The sequence below is a fragment of the Homarus americanus genome, unplaced genomic scaffold, assembly GCF_018991925.1.
Source record: "Homarus americanus isolate GMGI-L3 unplaced genomic scaffold, GMGI_Hamer_2.0 scaffold47790, whole genome shotgun sequence".
Classification (NCBI taxonomy): domain Eukaryota; kingdom Metazoa; phylum Arthropoda; class Malacostraca; order Decapoda; family Nephropidae; genus Homarus; species Homarus americanus.
Window position 1 is genome coordinate 13,329 of NW_024747575.1, and position 20,040 is coordinate 33,368.

A 20,040-nucleotide genomic window follows, 5' to 3' on the forward strand; every position below is an offset into this window, starting at 1 on the left:
AAGAAGGTCAGGGAAAGACATACATTATACCGACGTGACATAACAGATTAACCACCGCCACCACTACACCCGCTGCCATGCTACTAAGGTTTAGAGATCAAGGTGGCAACATGAGGAGAGAACGACCACCTTCTCTCTCTGTTTATTTTGTTGCAAGTCAGAGCTACTACAGTACTGATGACGTCACTAAGGGGGGAAGGGTGGGCTGGTAGTATAAGTAGCGGCGCCTGGTGCAGTCCGGCATCACAACTCAGTCAGCAACACAACAAGCAACATGATGTCTGCCAAGGTGAGTACTACACACTTGGTCCTTCCTCACCTGCTGCACCCTTGTCCACCTCACACTATACTGCTCTTGTCCTCACCATAAACTATACTGCTCTTGTCTTCATCTCACACTATACAGTTCTTGTCTTCACCTCACACTATACTGCTCTTGTCTTCACCTCACACTATACAGTTCTTGTCTTCACCTCACACTATACTGCTCTTGTCTTCACCTCACACTATGCTGCTCTTGTCTTCACCTCACACTATACTGCTCTTGTCTTCACCTCACACTATACTGCTCTTGTCTTCACCTCACACTATACTGCTCTTGTCTTCACCTCACACTATACTGCTCTTGTCTTCACCTCACACTATACTGCTCTTGTCTTATACTGCTCTTGTCTTCACCTCACACTATACAGTTCTTGTCTTCACCTCACACTATACTGCTCTTGTCTTCACCTCACACTATACTGCTCTTGTCTTCACCTCACACTATACTGCTCTTGTCGTCACCTCACACTATACTGCTCTTGTCTTCACCTCACACTATACTGCTCTTGTCTTCATCTCACACTATACTGCTCTTGGAAGTTACTGGTATTAAGAACTAACTTGTGTCATCATCTAAACTTAGCCCCTTGTGTACACCATTATGTACACCCCCTCACTATAACACACCACTAACCATCTCTTGTGGTTCAGGTCTTCGTGGTGGCCGCCCTAGTGGCTGTGGCCTGCGCCGCCCCCCGCCCCGACACCCCCCAGTCCTACGGGCCTCCTCCTACCCATACCTACAAGGAGCCAGGTATGCCCTACGACTTTGCCTACGCCGTCAAGGACGACTACACCGGCAACGACTTCGCCCACGACGAGAACAGCGACGGCACCGTGACCTCCGGCTCCTACAGGGTGCTCCTGCCCGACGGCCGCACCCAGATCGTCACCTTCAACGCCGACCACACCAACGGCTACGTCGCTGAAGTCGCCTACGAGGGAGAGGCCTCCTATCCCGCCCCCGCACCAGCCCCCTACGGGCCACCCGCCCCCTACGCCTAAGCCCCAACAGCCCGAGGACTGCCACCGCCCACTCTACACGCCCACCAAGCTGCGACAGGTCAGCTTGGCAGTGTCCCAGAGTGGGGCGGACGGTCCTGCCCTCCATGATGTAACTTAATGTATTATCTTGCCATAACTTAAGGTCTTCTGGCGGCCGCCACAAAGACTTACAGTGGTTGTAAATTATCCCTGTAAATAAAGACATTTACGATAAATATATAAGAATTTTACTGATTGAAATAGATACCTGGGTATGTCCCGGAGGTACTAAGTCAATACTCCCTATATAGACCATCCCACATAAGTGACACACATATTCACCTGCTTGGTGAGCGTCAAATTAAACACCTGACCCTTCCTCTCAACCATCCCGTACAGCTGATGACCTGATGTAACTTACGTAAAAAGTTTCCCACTCAACAGCTCACAGTGTTTGTGTATCAAGAGACAACAGGGGGGGGTATGACGTCATAAATATGAACATCAGAAGGTCTGGTCATAGGAAGGTGTTACTGACGAGACAAATGACTTTCACCTTTATAACTGAAGCTCTAGGGTCGACCTTGTGACCTACAGACATGTAAGGTCATATGATTTCAAAACTGATAAGCGGAAGAAACTACCTTAAATATGGATGACCTGTGCTATATTATTACCCATTTTGACCTCTGTACACCAGGCTGGGTCACCTACACAACATACGCTACAACCCTGACACTGTTTTCAGATAATGACCTATGACCCAACATGACCTCTGTAGCCACACGGTCAGGCTCAACACTCGAGTTAATGAAGTGAAAATGAATCACCTCACCAAGAGCTTTAATATGATGCCAAACACACCTTTATGGGACAACCCTTTAGTGTCTTTCGTTTTCTGACCTTATTTGACCTAGCCTGACCTTATCTGACGTTACATAACCTCATTTAACCTAACATACCTCTATTTAACCTTACATAAATTTACATGACCCCAAATTACCTTAAAAGACCTCGTTAACAAAATATAACACTGTACTGGGTTAGGTTAGGTTAGTGTGGTTAAATTTGGTTTGGTTAGGTTAGCATCGTGATGAAATAAGCTAGAGATGGGCTAATCTTCATGTGATCCGTCACCTCAACACACACAACCACCAAGTTAAAATAAAGTCTTAACACCTGTCTTGGGTCATCTTAATTAGCATCGACTTACCTGCACCGTCTATACATAATGAAAACGTGAACTTGTATAGTGATTTTACTGTACAAATATCTATCTATCTATAAGAACATAAGAACATAAGAAAATAAGGAGTCTGCAATAGGCCGGTTGGCCTGTGCATGGCAGCTCCTGTCGAGAGTTACTCCCACTCTCTATCATCCATGAATCTATCTAGCTTCCTTTTGAAACTTTCCAGAGTTCCCGCACTTACTACAAAGTTGCTAAGCTTGTTCCACTCGTCCACCACCCTATTTGTGAACCAGTTTCTTCCTATCTCCCTCCTAAACCTAAACTTATCCAACTTGAATCCGTTGCTCCGAGTCCTATCCTGCTCGGATATTATAAGAACTTTATCTATATCCCCTTTATTGATTCCTTTCACCCACTTAAATACTTCTATCATATCTCCCCGCACTCTTCGTCTTTCTAGGGAATGCAAGTTAAGTTTCTTTAACCTATCCTGATATGGAAGGTTTCTAAGTCCCGGAATCATTTTTGTCATTCTTCGCTGCACCGACTCTAGTGAATTTATATCCATTCTATAATAGGGGCACCAGAACTGAACCGCATAATCGAGGTGCGGCCTGTCTGTCTATCTAAAACAAGGTCACAGGTCAAAACAAAGATATAACGACCTCAATTAAACTACCCCAATAAAAAAACTACAGGGCCGCTTTGTGTCACCATCCAGTCATAACCTATTTACTAAAGTTATTCTAATAATAATAATTGGTTGACTCGTTTTAGCTTTATAGTCTTGATCTACCCAGTTTTTATTCCTCAGTTACCATGTTTTGTTTATCAAGGAAAAAGATTTAGGCCAGTAGTCGCTGCAACATCCCCACCAAGACCCTCTGAGGCCGCTTCGAGAAACACGCCCCTGAACAGAGTGACCCAATGCTTTTTTGTTTTGCTTTTCGCCTTTAATTGTTTATAGTTTCTCAATGCTAGATTTGGTTACTCTTAAATTGGGGAGAAAATAGTTTAGATATTAATGAATGTATTAGAAAAAGTTGTATTTGTGGTGTTAGTGGTTGTAAAGACGTGTTTTATTACGAGTAACTATAAGTAGGAGTTTTATGAGTTATGACAACTAGTTCACACAGATAGACACACACACACACACACACACACACACACACACACACACACACACACACACACACAGACACACACACAGACACACACACACACACACACACACACACACACACACACACACACACACACACAGACACACACACACACACACACACACACACACACACACACACACACACACACAGACACACACACACAGACACACACACAGAGACACACACACACACACACACACACACACACACACACACACACACACACACACACACACACACACACACACACACACACACACACACACACACACACACACACACACACACCAGAAAGAAAGACAGATAGTCATCAAAGAGATATATAGACAGACAGACAGACAGACAGACTCCCATAACAAGATAATAACAACTATGAATCTCCAACAAGTTCCATTTAACCTAACCTAACCTAACCTAACCTAACCTAACCTAATCAAGCTCCATATAACGGACTTCTTTCTACATATGATCCGTTAAATGATAAATTTCACATATAATGAACCCTCGATATACCGGACTTTCATCTCTATATAGTTCGTTAGATGGAGGTTTTCACATATAGCGGACCCTCTATATAACGGACTATCATCTCTATATAGTTCGTTAGCTGGAGGTTTTCACATATAACGGACCCTCGATATAACGAACTTTCATCTCTATACAGTCCGTTAAAAAGAGGTCTCACTGTAATAAATTAGCACTAAAAATATCTTCAGTAGCAATTAACAGATTTTTAGTTTACGCTTATTAACAAACTTTCTAAATTTAGTGCTTGTTTGTGTGTCTCTCGTGTTTATTTGAGGGTGGGTGTTGTCGTTTGGTGTTGATGACGTTACTAAGGGGGTGGGGGTGGTGGGCTGGTAGTATAAGTAGCGGCGCCTGGTGCAGTCCGGCATCACAACTCAGTCAGCAACACAACAAGCAACATGATGTCTGCCAAGGTGAGTACTACACACTTGGTCCTTCCTCACACCCCAGCATACAATCTATTTAAACAGTAACTAAACAAGAGCTTTTATTTTCACTTTATCTGACCTAAAGTCGACTCCTGAGATACATTATGAACTCTACCTTATTATTGGTTTAATTCTGCGACAACGTCTACTTAACTTTATCTTAACTACCTACTAAGATCTACTGTAAACTATAACTGCTCTCGTCACAGGTAAGATGCGTTAGCCTCACCAGATGACAACAGCTAAGGTTTTCAGTGTCTCGTGTTATGGCCCCAGCGTCTCCCCCTGGTGGCACCTCTCTCCTTTATCTCACCTACAGTGCTCTTTATTCTTCCTGTACAGACCACTCACCTGTACTGTACCCTCCTCACTATAACACACCACTAACCATCTCTTGTGGCTCAGGTCTTCGTGGTGGCCGCCCTAGTGGCTGTGGCCTGCGCCGTCCCCCGCCCCGACACCCCCCAGTCCTACGGGCCTCCTCCTACCCATACCTACAAGGAGCCAGGTATGCCCTACGACTTTGCCTACGCCGTCAAAGACGACTACACCGGCAACGACTTCGCCCACGACGAGAACAGCGACGGCACCGTGACCTCCGGCTCCTACAGGGTGCTCCTGCCCGACGGCCGCACCCAGATCGTCACCTTCAACGCCGACCACACCAACGGCTACGTCGCTGAAGTCGCCTACGAGGGGGAGGCCTCCTACCCCGCCCCCGCACCAGCCCCCTACGGGCCACCTGCCCCCTACGCCTAAGCCCCAACAGCCCGAGGACTGCCACCGCCCACTCTACACGCCCACCAAGCTGCGACAGGTCAGCTTGGCAGTGTCCCAGAGTGGGGCGGACGGTCCTGCCCTCCATGATGTAACTTAATGTATTATCTTGCCATAACTTAAGGTCCTCTGGTGGCCGCCGTGAGAACAACATTAAATTATTGTTGTAAATAAAATACAATGACGAGTACGAAATATTTGTTTTATTAAGGAGGAATATTACGTGAAACTGACCCATTATTAGTGATATGTTGTTCACACGAGTTGCTTACTGACTGATGACGCCCAGACGATTGATGGCTGACATGATGACCACACATACTATATAAGGGGGGAGATCACTTTACAGATTAGCGTCATTACCGCCACCTGAGCCGTGAAAATACAGGTGATTTAGGTAATTACGTGAGTCAGCTTACCTGTGACAGTGATGAGTGTTGCAGTACTCCCTTCATGATCACCTTTGATAGTTCACTTACAGGTTTTTCATCTGTGATAATAATAATAATGAAAACAACAATAATAACAATAATAACAAAAATAATAATAGTAGCAAGATCAATGATAATAATAACAATAATAAAATACTATCTTACTATCTCAGTATATTTCTGTCTCTCTCTATCTTACTGTTTCTCATGTTCACAATTGTTCCACATTTACAACTCATCTTTGTCTCTCATTGATTCCATACTCTCTCTCTCTCTCCCCCAAAACCTGACGTGTAACAAGTCATCAAGAGCGTTATTAGGAACGGTTGTGGGTTGTGTTGTAAGGTGTGATGGTCGGTGTTGCGTGAAAACTGTGGATTACGTCTGGCCATAACCGCCCTTACAGCCTTGCCTCACGTTTACTGGTCTGTTGCCGCATGGAGGAGAGGGAGGGGAGGAGGGTGGGAGAGGGGGAGGGAGGGGAGGGGAGGGGGAGGAGGGGAGGGGTGGAGAGGGAAGGGGAAAGAGGGGAAAGGGTAGATTGTGGGGAAAGGTGTGGGAGGAGGAAGGAGGAGTGATGGTGTGGAGGTGGGGAGGTAGGAGGGAATGAGGTGGAAGAAGGTGTGGGGGATGGAAGGGGTAGCTGGTAGGGGTGGTATAGGTGGGAGGGGGGCACAATCATTAACCTTCTACCTTTCAATAAACTTATCGATCCTTAACCAACTTCTAAGAACACTTGTGCCATTAATCTTCACTCTTTCTATTACGTGTAAAATGTATATCAGTGTAAACATTAGACCCAAATTCTCCTAACACTTGGTAGTATCAGTCATCATCTGAGTGTATGTCTGGTTGGCTTATAAATGGTTGTTGTTGTTGGTTGTAAGTTATGTGAGAATTACAACTATTGCTGCTACTACAACTATTGCTGCTACTACAACTATTGCTGCTACTACAACTATTGCTGCTACTACAACTATTGCTGCTACTACAACTATTGCTGTTACTACAACTATTGCTGCTACTACAACTATTGCTGCTACTACTAACTAACTATTGCTGCTACTACAACTATTGCTACTACAACTATTGCTGCTACTACAACTATTGCTGCTACTACAACTATTGCTGCTACTACAACTATTGCTGCTACTACAACTATTGCTGCTACTACAACTATTGCTGCTACTACAACTATTGCTGCTACTACAACTATTGCTGCTACTACAACTATTGCTGCTACTACAACTATTGCTGCTACTACAACTATTGCTGCTACTACAACTATTGCTGCTACTACAACTATTGCTGCTACTACAACTATTGCTAAATCCTGTTTGTTTATATGTGTATTTTTAGGTGTACTTAAAGGGTTGTTGTGCTATTTACAGTGAATCGATGACACCAATTTAACTAGTGTGTGTGTGTGTGTGTGTGTGTGTGTGTGTGTGTGTGTGTGTGTGTGTGTGAATAGTTAAGTCTACCATCTTGACAACTTACATTTTCTTTCATCACCTTTTCATTATAATCTATATATTCCTTCGTTATACTCGCTGGTTATTACCTTACTGCTGAAATTACCAATCTTATGAGTGATTAGGGTTTCTCAGTGGTTAATTCTTCACTTAAGGGTTATAGAGATAAGATATATTAGGTAGTTGAGGTCTTGTATGTCACTTTAGACGTGTGTGAAGACTTGCATGAGAGGCGTGGCAGCGGGTGATGGCGGTGGCGGACGTACGAGGTAAAGGGTCCCGGCACCGGAGGCGAGAAGACGTGTCAGTAACAAGCGATAACCGCGTCCGTGAACACGCGGCCACTGCGACCCACCGCCGCACACTGCCCAGCTTTACCTGCCACAGCAACGCCGTGAGTCACACACTTGCAGTCATGGTGTTGAGTGTTTCGCCGCCCACCTGTCTACCACAGTCACGTCACGCCTCCACAGCACCTCAGTCACCTCTGATCTGGGACAAAACAATGCACTTTTACCATGCACTGATCTCACCAGTTGCAGATATGACTATAATTAATTATTTTTTGTCTCTCTTGAGTAATGTAGTTTCTTCAGCCCCCGAGTGTGTCTCCAGCACGCCCACAGCAATCACGCCCACCCGAGGCCCCTCCCACAGCAGTCACGCCCAGCCGAAGCTCCCCTCCAAAGAATAGTCACGCCCACCCAAGGCCCCTCCCACAGCATAGTAACGCCCACCAGAGGTCCTGCCCACGGCATAAATCACGCCCACCATCAGCACTGCACCACAGGACCACCGTGACCACGCCCACGGGTGATACCCGCTCACATGACCACGCCCATCTGCACTGCTCCTCCCACAAGACACGGGTGCCGGGTCACGGAGGAGCTTGGTAGACACAAAGTAACACTATGGCGGCTTGGTAGAGGGGACACCTGCCATAGTGCCATAGTGGGCATAAAAATATTAACAGAGTACATGACTAGTTGCCATGGTGACGGGGTACAGGTAACAATGTTTATGGCACCATTGTAACACTATGGTAACTGTCATGGTGTGAGTAAATATAGCCTACACTCCACCATGCCACACCGAGGTTACCATAGTGTTGCGGGCATAAATAAAAACACTACTCTTGATGATGGTCCCAACACATGCATGTGACAACAACACTAAAGGTCTCATTAACAGCCGCCACGGGACAGGTAAGCACGGCGGCTGATCCTGGACACATCTCTCACCCCAAAAAAGAAAACCCTGAATATTCGTCCTCCTAAGCTTATTTCACCTTAAGATTAATCCCTCCTAATGTTGACCTATCCTAAACAAACCTAACTTAAAATAACCAAATATAACTTAATCTAATATAACCTAACCTAACCCAGCCAGGTAGTTCAAGAGTATTTAATCATCAGGTGAAAAAAGCTTTGGTGGGCAATATAATCAAGTAATCCTCCCACAAAGAAAAATCCCCACATCTTAAAATCCCTCTCTTGGATATTAATCAACCTGAGACTTTAAACAAATCCCCCACTCATACAAATCCTTAACATAATCAGTCGCCCAGGTGTACTATACAGGTGTTATGTGAACCACGCACCTGCTCGCACTTACACGCACTCTACACCAATACATCAATCCTTGTTTCCACGAATCGACAGAGGCCATAGTAGGGTAAAAGTCCTTAGTTCTTTCACCTAACCTAACCTAACCTAACCTAACCTAACCTAACCATGACAGTGATATAATGTAGTTGGTATGTTGATGTTCATGTTTCTTCGTTGTATTGTAAGTATTTGTGAATTTATCCCACGTAGAGTAATTTTATATTTATTGAAGACACAGATTAGGTCAGTGGTCCCCAACCTTTTGTACTTCTGGGCCACATTCAAGAACCAAACAAATCTCATATATACAGTACAGTTATCTATAGTTTTACACGTCTGTTACCACCTGTATAGTTTTGACATTTACTCTTGAACAGTACGTGTGTATTGGGTCCAGTGAGAAGGATGGCTCTCTCTCTCTCTGGGCCCGGTCTGGGGTCAACACACACGTCCTGTACACGATAGTTGTATTAAGTTATTTCATTTTGTCATTAATTTCACTCTTACAAAGAATCTTAAATAACTCACAATTGTCTAATAAACCCTCGCGGGCTCCATATGGTGTACTGTACACTGCTACACCTAACTTAAAGTACATGTATGGTAATTAATGTACTTTATAGACTTAGTACATTTATTTAATTACCTCAACAAGAATATTATCTGATGTAAAACAATATTATTATTTTTTTTTTGGGGGGGTGGGAGGTGAGTTTAGACTTACTGTTTGTACTGATTACTTATATTTAACTGTGTATGACTGGTGTGTGTGTGTGTATGACTGGTGTGTGTGTGTGTGTCGGTCACTACCTAGGAGGGACAAGGCTAGTGGTTGACTTAACGGATCAATAGTCACTGTGACCCGCCATAATAAACACAGGTAATAAAATGGTGGCAGCGGGGGTGTCCTGTATGTATGTATGTAAGTAAATTTGTGTATGCGTATATTTTGCGTACATGAGTGTGACTAAAAAATGCACACGTGTCTCCATGCATTACGAGCTTGTCATGTCTGTGGTATCGTCCGTGTGCTTATGTCATAAACTAGAGCTAATAACCTGGGCCACACAACACACCTGTCCACCTGAACCTGCTCAAGTTATCACCTTCTCTGTTACCAAGAGTTCATGAGAGATACTTGACAACACAAAGCGAGTTCCCCTCCACACCTCACGCACCCTCTCCTCCTGTTCCCCTCTCCTCCCGCTCTCCTCCCCCTCCCTTTATCAACACCCACGAGGAGGAATTAGACAAGAGGTGAAACAGGAGATGATAGATGAGACAGAAAATTAAGAGAAACTGGAATAAATGAGGAGGATGTAAGGAAATAGTTGATAATAATCCTGAATTGACGGGAAACGAACTCAAATAAAATCCAAAAACTAAAGAAACAATAATTTAATAAATAAACTAAGAATTAAATAATATAATAAACAAATAAACACCAAATAAATACAAAAAATAACTTAGAAGAATAATAATAAATAGAAGCTTTATGTTTAGTGTTTATGCAAGTCAGAGGTCCCCGTTACGACCACACTAGACTATGTAAATCACGCCAGACATTGTAAAGCTGTGTGATTATTTACCAACACACACACACACACGCACACACAAGACGAGGCTGAGTCATAACGCCTTCCCTCCCTCCCTCCCTTCTTCCCTCCATACCCTCCCTCCCTCCCATTATCCCTCCATAATTTCCCTCCCTCTTTCCCTCCTCCATACCTCCCCATTCTTGATATATATCTTCTATATCTCCCTCCTCTTCTTTCCCTTACCCACTGCCTCTTGCTTCCCTCCTCCCACTCCACACTTCCCTCACCTCCCTCCTCCTCCCCCTCCCATCCCTCCCCTCTTCCTCCCTTTCTCCCCTCATTTTCCCCCACTCCTCCCTTCGTCCTCCTCCTCCTCCCCTCCCCTCACCTCCCCCCCTTCCTCACAGCCCACGAGGAGACTCACAAGAAACAGGTGAGTCCAGTGTTGTGCGTGCAGACGGGTGAGGCCAGACGGAGGGTGGGGGGAGGAGGGTGACTATGGTGCCAGACATGAACATCTGGGAGGACATGAGAACACCTTGGAACACTCTATAAACACCTGAGAACAACTTAAAACACATGAGAACACATTGAAACACCTTGGATTACCTTGGAACACATAAGAACACCAAGGAGCAACTTAAAACACCTTGGAACACCTTAAAACATCTTTGAAACACCTGAAACACCTAACAGTACCTTAAGAGGACGTGGGGGAGGCAGGGGGGGACTCATACCCAGGTGTGGGTGTCGTCATAAGCCAAGACTTACACCTCACCTTGTCACGACAACCTCACAAACTACAGCTCTTTTTACCTCAGCGGATCACCTGAAGATTAACCCCCACCTTATTTCACCTCAAGATAAATCACCTTAACGCTAACTTAACCTAACGTTAACCTAACATAACCTACCGTAACCTAATCTAACCTAACCTAACCTAACCTTAGCAGTAACAGGAGAAGGAAAGATGAAGCCTGGCGTAATCTTCACTAAGGCTTTATTAAGAACAGTTACAGCGTTCAGTATCTGGGGACGTCAACACACACACACACACACACGAGTCAATCCGGTGAGTGAGAGGTGAATGATGGGTGAGTGAGTGGGGGTGAGTGAGGGGTGAGTGAGGAGTGAGTGAGAGGGGAATGAGGGGGAAATGAGGGTGAGGGAGGGGGGTGAGTGGAGGGGTGTGGAGAGGGGGAGGGGCAGCAGGGAGGAGGGGTGAATGAGGGGTGAGGAGGGGGGGGTGAGGGGGAGAGGGGTGGGTGAGGGGTGAGTGAGTGTGGTGGAAAGTGAGAGGTGGGTGTGGTGGAAAGAAAGAAAGGGAGGAGGTGTAGGGTGAGGAGGTGAGGAGGGGTGATGGGAGAATGAGGGGTGAGGAGGGGTGAGTGGGGGTAAGAGGGGTGAGGAGTGGGGGTGAGGAGGGGAGGAGAGGCGGAGAGGTGGAATGAGGGGTGAGGAAGTATGGTGGGTGAGGTACTTGCCCAATATACCCCTTTATAATCAGCACTAGGGAGACTAATCGAAAGGCTAGATCCTGCTAAATATTTAACGCATATTCTGACCCAGCACCTTCAGGGAGGAGCAGGAAGAGGAGGAGGAGGAGGAAGGAGACAAGGGAGGTGGGGGATGAGGAAGAGGAGGAAAGGGAAGTAGGGGAGAGAAGGAAGAAGAAACAGGAGGAGGAAGAAGAAACAGGAGGAGGAGGAGGAGGAGGAGGAGGAGGAGGAAGGCAACAGGGGGATGGGGAATGAGGAAGAGGAGGAAAGGAAGTAGGGAGAGAAGGAAGAGGAGGAGGAAGAAAAAACAGGAGGAAGAGAAAGAGGAGGATGAGAAATAAGCTGAGGAGAAGGAAGAGGAGGATGAAAAAGAAGAGGAGAAGGAGGAAAATAAGTAAGGAGAGTAATTTGAGGAGGAGGAGGAAGGGATAATTAAAATGAAGATAAGAACCAAGTACTGTAATTGAGAAGGGGGGGGAGAGGGTGCACTACGTGGAAGGGAAGGGGAGGGAAGGGAAGGGAAGGGAAGGGAGGAGAGGGGCAGAAGGTGGTGAAGGGAAGGATAAAGAACAAAATCGATACTTAGAGGAATGTTGATGAGTGTTTAAGAATGACACGAGCTATAACAACACACACCTGTACCTGTACTTCTTACCTGTACCTCTAACTGTACCGAGCTATAACAACACACACCTGTACCTGTACCTCTTACCTGTACCTCTAACTGTACCGAGCTATAACAACACACACCTGTACCTGTACCTCTTACCTGTACCTCTAACTGTACCGAGCTATAACAACACACACCTGTACCTCTTACCTGTACCTCTAACTGTACCGAGCTATAACAACACACACCTGTACCTCTAACTGTACCGGGCCATAACAACACACACCTGTACCTGTACCTCTTACCTGTAACTGTACCCCAAGTTAATTATATATGTAAATAATGTAGCAAAATATCGAGATTACCTAAAGATTAAACACAATAGCTTATTTCACCCGGAGATTAACCAACCTAACGCTCACCTAACCTAACCTCAATGAATTATACTAGTAGAGACAGAGAAAGAGAGAGACAGACAGAGAGACAGAGAGACAGAGAGATAGATAGACGAATAAATACGTTTTGAAATACAACTTGTACTCCATGGACGCCAACAAGACTTTCTTCCTCGTTTATAAAATGTTGAATGTTTTGGCATGAACGTCACTTCAGGGAGAGAGAGTGAGTGACGTGTTGTTTATTATGAAGACACGGGAGGTATGGAAGGACGAACAGAGAGACAGATGAAAACAAAAATATGAGTGAGAGAGAGTGCAAGAATGTGTGTGTGTGTGTGTGTGTGTGTGTGTGTGTGTATGTTGCGACAGAATTCCTCTTAATATTACAAAGGGAATGCTAAAAGACACACAGGTAAGGTTCACGTAAACGAATGAATAGACTCACCTGACGCACTGCACGGAGAGAGAGAGAGAAGAGAGTTGGGTTAGGTTAGTTGAGTGCGGCCCATTCAATTAACCATTCCTTGCGGGTGGGAGGGAGAGGGCAGGGAGAGGGACATTCCAGGACAGTAGGAAAAACAGCTCCCTCACCCCTCCCCCATCAATATAATACAAAACCATTCAGTAACTGGGTCACCACCTCTTGCCCCCAGAATGTGTCTGCCTTTCAGTGCACACCTGAGGAGGGCCGAGAAACTTGGTGTAATGCTTGCCCGTGAGCCAGCTGCACGTCCTCACATACACACATATATATATACAAAACCACACACACACACACACACACACACACACACACACACACACACACACACACACACTCACACACACACACACTAAACAAACAGGTGTCTTGCTAAATGAAATAATAAAACACTTGCCCCTGTAGTGAAGGGGTTCAAATCGTCCTCATTTCTACCTCATTACTCGGGTATGTGAGGAGAATGAGGTGAAGGATTCGATAGTCATGTCTGGATGGTGACATGTGTTCAGTCCACGACATAAACAATACAATTATTTCAAACTCTATTAACAGCAATACGAAATAATTAACATACACCTGGGAAATACAGGTATATAAACATTGCCAGGTATATAAACATTGTCTCGTTAAAATCGTTAAATATTTTTCAAATTAATTATTTTTCGGTCTCTTTAATTTACGTAAAAGATGATGTTTGTAATTATTCTCCCCAACACTGCCTCTCCCCAACCCTGCCTCTCCCCAACCCTACCTCCCCAACCCTGCCTCTCCCCAACCCTGCCTCTCCCCAACCCTGCCTCCCTAGCCCCACCTATCTAGTCCTAACTCCCCAACCTTGTCTTACTTAGCTACTACCTCCCCACCCCTCGTCTCCTCACCCCTCGCCTCCTCACCCCTCGTCTCTCACCCCCCGTCTCCTTACCCTCGTCTCCTCACAGCGGTAGAGAGAGGTAGGCAGTGTGGAGGAGGAAAGCCAGTGAACCACCACCACCACCACCACCACCACCACCACTACTACCTGTATCCCCACCACCATAGATACTCCCACCACCTCCCTATAACCACTACCTTGACGCAACCTCACCACCACTACCAGCCTACACACACACACCACCACACCACTACCAGCCTACCACACACCACCACACCACTACCAGCCTACCACACACCACCACACACCACTACCAGCCTACCACACACCACCACGCCACTACCAGCCTACCACACACCACTATCACCACCACACAAATATATCACAAAACAATAAAATCAATAAATTCTGACTATTTCTGTAAACAAGAAGTTCTAAGTCAAACAACATTAATTATCACTTAAGACATAGATATAAACAACACCTGCCCCCCACGTCACAACAACACCCGCAACACATCACGTACTGTACATGTCATCACACATAGTCATTAACTAAATTACTACATTGTCCACTTCATCATCATCGTCATCGTCGTCATTGTCATTGTCTCCTCTGGTTATCGTCCTCAAATTAGCTCGAGTTTACCTAGGAGGAGGTGGGTCATTTACCTGCTCTGTAAGTGACGAAGGAGGGCAACCACCACCAACACCAACCACCACACCACCACCACCACCACCACCACCCACCACCACCACCACCACCACCACCAACACCGCACCATCCACCAACACCACCACCTCCATCACCACCATCACAACACCACCACCACCACCATCACAACACCACCACCACCACCGCACCACCAATCAATACACAACACCACCACACACAGACACATCAGACAGACACATACATACATACATACATATATACATACATACATGGAGAGTGAGAGGAAGAGGAGATGAGGGAGGGAAGAGAGGGAGGGAAGGTGAGGGGAGGGAAGGTGAGGGGGAGGAAGGTGAGAGGGAGGGAAGGTGAGAGGGAGGGAAGGGAGAGGGGAGGAAGGTGAGGGAGGAAGGAGAAGGTGAGGAGGGAAGGAGGAGGAGGAGGGGAGGAAGGTGAAAAGGTGGGGGAGAGGAAGTGAGGAGGAAGGTGAGGGAGGGAAGGTGAGAGGAGGAAGGTGAGAGGAGGAAGGTGAGGGGGGAAGGTGAAGGAAGGGAGGGGGAGGGAAGGGAGAAGAAGGGAGGAAGGAAGGAGGAAGGTGAGGGGAGGAAGGTGAGAGGGAGGGAAGGTGAGAGGGAGGAAGGTGAGGGGAGGGGGGGAGGAAGGTAGAGGAGGGGGGGAAAAGAGGGAGGGGGAGGAGGGGAGGAAGGAAGGGGCGGAGTACTGGCACTGACCCTGACCTGTGCCTCTTTTGCACTCCACCCCCCTCTCCTCCTCCGGCACCCTGTTTACCTATTTACCTACCTACTCTACCCATACCCCCACTGACACGCCACTACCCCATCCACACCCTATCACCACCACCCCCCACCACCCACACCCACCACCCACGCCCATCACCACACCCTCCTCCCACCCACCCACACCCACATATCAAGTCCCTCTCAAGTGTCACTCTACTTACGACACCACTTTGACCTGTACTGACCCGAGATGGGAGAAAGGGGGAGAGAAAAGTGGGAGGAGAAAGGGAGGGAGTAAGGAAGGAAGGGGGATGGTAATGATCCTGGGCAGTAGCTGGACACGCCAACATTCCTGAGCGTGATGACGGGCGATGACGCCCCCGTAAAGAAGACAATGGTGTGTGTGTGTATGTGTGTGTGTGTGTGTGTGTGTGTGTGTGTGTGGTGAGAGAGACAAGGGCCCACTATACCCTCCTCCCCATAACCCATCATTAATTACCATGATGACCTCCCTCCCTTTCCTCCTTTTGTTTGCCCCACACACTCATCATTCTCTCACTTTTACGCAGAACCTGACCTTCAATAAGTCATAAACAAGTATGAACTCATACTCCGGCCTTAACCTTCTGCCTGGATGAGAGTGCCAAACTACCCTCCAAATCTAAATCTGAATCTTTGCCCTACCCTCTCCATCCTCCCTCCCTTCCTGATAAGTAATATTCACCCTAGTTACCTCCTTCACTTAACCACGCCCTCTCTCTCTCTATTGTATTGCCGGTATACAAGAATTATTAAATGCTACCACTAATATCACCAGACTTAACCTACATTACCTTGGTTCTCACTGGCACAATCTGTTTACCGTCTGTCGTAAAGGCTCAGAGGCATGCAGTAGGGACACACACACACACACACACACAGTATAGCGCACGCAGAAGGAGGCACACACACGCACGCAGTAGGGACACGTACACTCACATTACAGCGTGGTGTTCCTTCCTTGGTCCTATACTTGTACTGTATATGTAAACAAATAAACTGATCCCTCGAGTTTGTAGCTCAGGGATGTGTTAGGTGGGTTTGGGGCGTCCGTGATGTGTGTGTGTTCTGGTGGTCCGTGATATGTTCGTGGGGTAGATAATGAGGGTTTTTTTGACGTCCGTAGTGTGTAGTTTGGTTCTTTGTGTTATAGTTGTAGTGTTTGTTTTGTGTTTTTGATGATCATGATGTGTTCGTGGTGTCCGTAATGATTTTCTAGCGTCCGTAATGAGTTTCTGACGTCCGTGATGTCTTCGTGAGGACCTAAAACTATACCGTGAGAACTCCACAGATTCCTCCGTGACAACAATCCCTGGTACGCTGTGATTACGGCCAGCGATCAGGAGGAGAGACAGGCTAGGTTAATGCCCCTTCGCGTGACCTGTGACCACTGGGTTCACAATTGGCCATTTAACCTGACCTGAAAAACGCCCACAACCCTAAAAATTATTCTCCCTGTGACCTCTTCCTTCTCAGGGCCCACACAAGTCCCTAACCTAACCTAACCTACCCCAACCAAATCTAACATAACCTTACCTAACATAACCTTACCTAACCTTACCTAACCTTACCTACCACACCATCTGCCGCACAACCATCGGAGGCTCGACCCCTCATAAGCATAGTCGTGACCCACCAATCACATGTCTCCCACGTCTGACCTCATTACACCTACCACTGCCTGACCTTTGACCTGGAAGCTCCCCATGATCCCCTCGAGGACAGGATCTCCTCCCCATGAATGCTGGAGGGGGGAGGGGAGGAGATGGGGAAGGAGGTGAGAGGTGGATGGAAGAGGTGTTGGGAGGGTGGAGAAATGGAGGTAGGACGGGTGAGGAGGTGGGGAGGGAGGAGAAAGAGGAGGTGAGAGGTAAGAGAAAGAGGAGGGAGAAAGAGAAGGTGAGAGAAAGAGGGGATGAGAGAAAGAGGAGGATACTAAGACTGAGGACTACTATCTGGCGTTCTCAATCCATAGAGTTTGTTATTGTTGTGGTAAATCTTGATAAAAAAAGACAACTTCCTCCCGTAGACTTTACAAACCACAAGCTAACCTAACCTAACCAAACCTAACACTAGTACACCGTGACACGTACTACTCACGACTGTCATTTAATAATATACGAGTATACGACCTACTTCGACATCAGGGAAGGTCGATGGGTCGTTACAAGCTGATTGGTCGACCTTGGGCTAGTAAAGGATAGTCCTAAATACAGTTTCCAGTACAGTATATAACATTACAGGTGTTTTGGCTGCTTGGTGTGTGTGTGTGTGTGTGTGTGTGTGTGTGTGTGTGTGTGTGTGTGTGTGTGTGTGTTAAAATTAGATCATCAATTAAAGTGTTGTAATTTACACCTCACCTGGTCATAGTTAATTAATCCAGGTAATTATCGTTCACCTTTGTCCTGTGGTTAAGTTAGGTTAGATTAGGTTAGCTTAGGTTGTTTAATCATCAGGTGAAACAATCTAGGGTGTCTAATCTACAGGAGACCCGTGACGTGAGAGGAGAGGGAGTGGGGGGTGGGGGGCCAGTTGGAGTGTGACGGAGCCAGACCAGCCGAGCCGGATAGGAGGGATGACGTCGATTATAGCCTGACACGAAAGCCAGATCGATCTCAGAGGGCCTGGAGTGACTGACTGAGGAGACTGACTGTCCCACCTCAGCCACGAACCTTGTGTGGGCCCCGCTACTCGCTAATAGCTTCTAAGGGAGGAAGGAAGGGTAGACAGACAGAGAAGATAGATAGATAGATAGATAGATAGATAGATAGATAGATAGATAGATAGATAGATAGATAGATAACTTTGAATCTCTGGTGTGAGAATAAATAGGTGTGTGTGTGTGTGTGTGTGTGTGTGTGTGTGTGTGTGTCAGGGGAGCATTTGATAACAGAGTAGAGATTTATGTGTTCATTACCCTGATATGCTTAACACCTGAGTGATGTCTCTCTCTCTCTCTCTCTCTCTCTCTCTCTCTCTCTCTCTCAGTGCATTTACTGTGCATTTAAGGAAAGTTGGTTCCTATGTCTATAAAACCTCAGCAGGTGTTAATGATATATATAGAGAGAGACATATATCAGAGCAGGTGTTGGTGATATAAGCAGGTGATATATCATACCAGGTGTTCAGGTGTAATATATAGTGAAAGAGGCGGGGAAAGTGAAGTGCAAATCTACCTTATATAGAGAACAACAGGTGTGGCCTAGATCATGGTGAGGCTGGCAGGTGTGGTTGTATATAGCCACACACACACACACACACCTGACATGAGGAACAGGTAAGGGGCGGCAACATGGCTCAAGGTAACCACTAAATGAGGTCAAGAACACAGTTGAGACAGGACTTCGCTGGCTGGCTGACCTGGGCAATTAGGTTATAGTCTGCAAGGTGTGGGCAGGTAGGGGGCAAAGGTGTGGGCAGGTAGGGGGGCAAGGGATGGGTAGGGTGGTTAAGGTAGAGATGGGAAGGAGCATTCAGGACAAAGATGGGTAGAACAGGTTAGGTTGGGTTGCAAATACAGCGACAAGTTACCAAGAAACACCGACGACTAACACAGACCCGGCAACCAGACGCCACACCCCACTCCATCCCTATCCTCCTCTCCTCCCTCCCACTCTGCTAACATGCAACAGTCGTGCAGATAGTATGCACCCCGGCAAACCTCATACCCCCCCTCCAGTACATGCAGAGGAGGTCAGACGAACAGACGGACAATGACAGCCTTCCTAACAGGTGGACGGCGCCGGAGGTATTGACGTTGATCAGTGTTGTGGAAATGATTAGATGATGACTTGAAATGGACACACACACACACACACACACACACACACACACACACACACACACACACACACACACACACACACACACACACACACACACACACACCATCACTCGAAATCAAACCACGTGTCGCTAAAATCAGAGACAAGTCCTCCTTACCACTGAGCCACCGCTACTATCCTATATATAGAGAGTTTTATCATCTGAAGAAACCAATACTAACATATATAAAAAGGTAAAAATACTATTATAAAGCGATTCTCTGTAACATAAATACCAAAATAAATCAATGGATCTATTTTCCCCAGGTAAGACAGGTAGAGGAAGTCGGTGTGGGGAGGAGACGGTGGGGGTGTGGGGAGGAGACGGTGGGGTGTGTGGGAGGAGAAGGAAGAGTGTGGAGGAGAGGTAGGGTGTTGGGGAGAAGAAACAAGGCGGAGAACCAGATGGGGAGGGGTGGGGAAGGAGTACTAGGAGGAGTACTAGGAGAGGGTAGG

General features: G+C 46.5%; 3 protein-coding genes across 8 annotated transcripts in view; all 3 read left to right on the top strand.

Annotated features, from left to right (window-relative positions):
- Positions 1-192: 192 nt before the first annotated feature.
- On the top strand, positions 193-5,594 carry LOC121879656 (cuticle protein 19-like). 2 transcript variants are annotated; one of them, XR_006091387.1, is made up of 3 exons: positions 193-289; positions 976-1,471; positions 5,524-5,594. XR_006091387.1 is itself a non-coding variant. In XM_042386341.1 (2 exons), exons 1-2 carry the CDS (start codon positions 275-277, stop codon positions 1,327-1,329), a joined length of 369 nt encoding a protein of 122 aa, XP_042242275.1. In that variant the 5' UTR covers positions 193-274; the 3' UTR covers positions 1,330-1,546. The 2 variants fall into 2 exon arrangements, 1 of the variants encoding a protein (XP_042242275.1); XM_042386341.1 differs by lacking the exon at positions 5,524-5,594 and having other exon boundaries at positions 976-1,546.
- LOC121879657 (cuticle protein 19-like) lies at positions 4,536-5,594 on the top strand. The gene is made up of 2 exons (XM_042386342.1): positions 4,536-4,607; positions 5,028-5,594. Exons 1-2 carry the CDS (start codon positions 4,593-4,595, stop codon positions 5,379-5,381), a joined length of 369 nt encoding a protein of 122 aa, XP_042242276.1. The 5' UTR covers positions 4,536-4,592; the 3' UTR covers positions 5,382-5,594.
- Positions 5,595-7,649: 2,055 nt separating this feature from the next.
- Positions 7,650-20,040, top strand: part of LOC121879650 — an 84,596-nt gene continuing 72,205 nt past the window's right edge. For 4 of the 5 annotated variants that reach the window (XM_042386330.1, XM_042386333.1, XM_042386334.1 and 1 more), the window contains exon 1: positions 7,650-7,699. The gene's annotated coding sequence lies outside the window, so the exon portion shown is untranslated. The remainder of the gene's footprint in view (positions 7,700-20,040) is intronic. The other variant, XM_042386335.1, reaches the window with a different exon arrangement.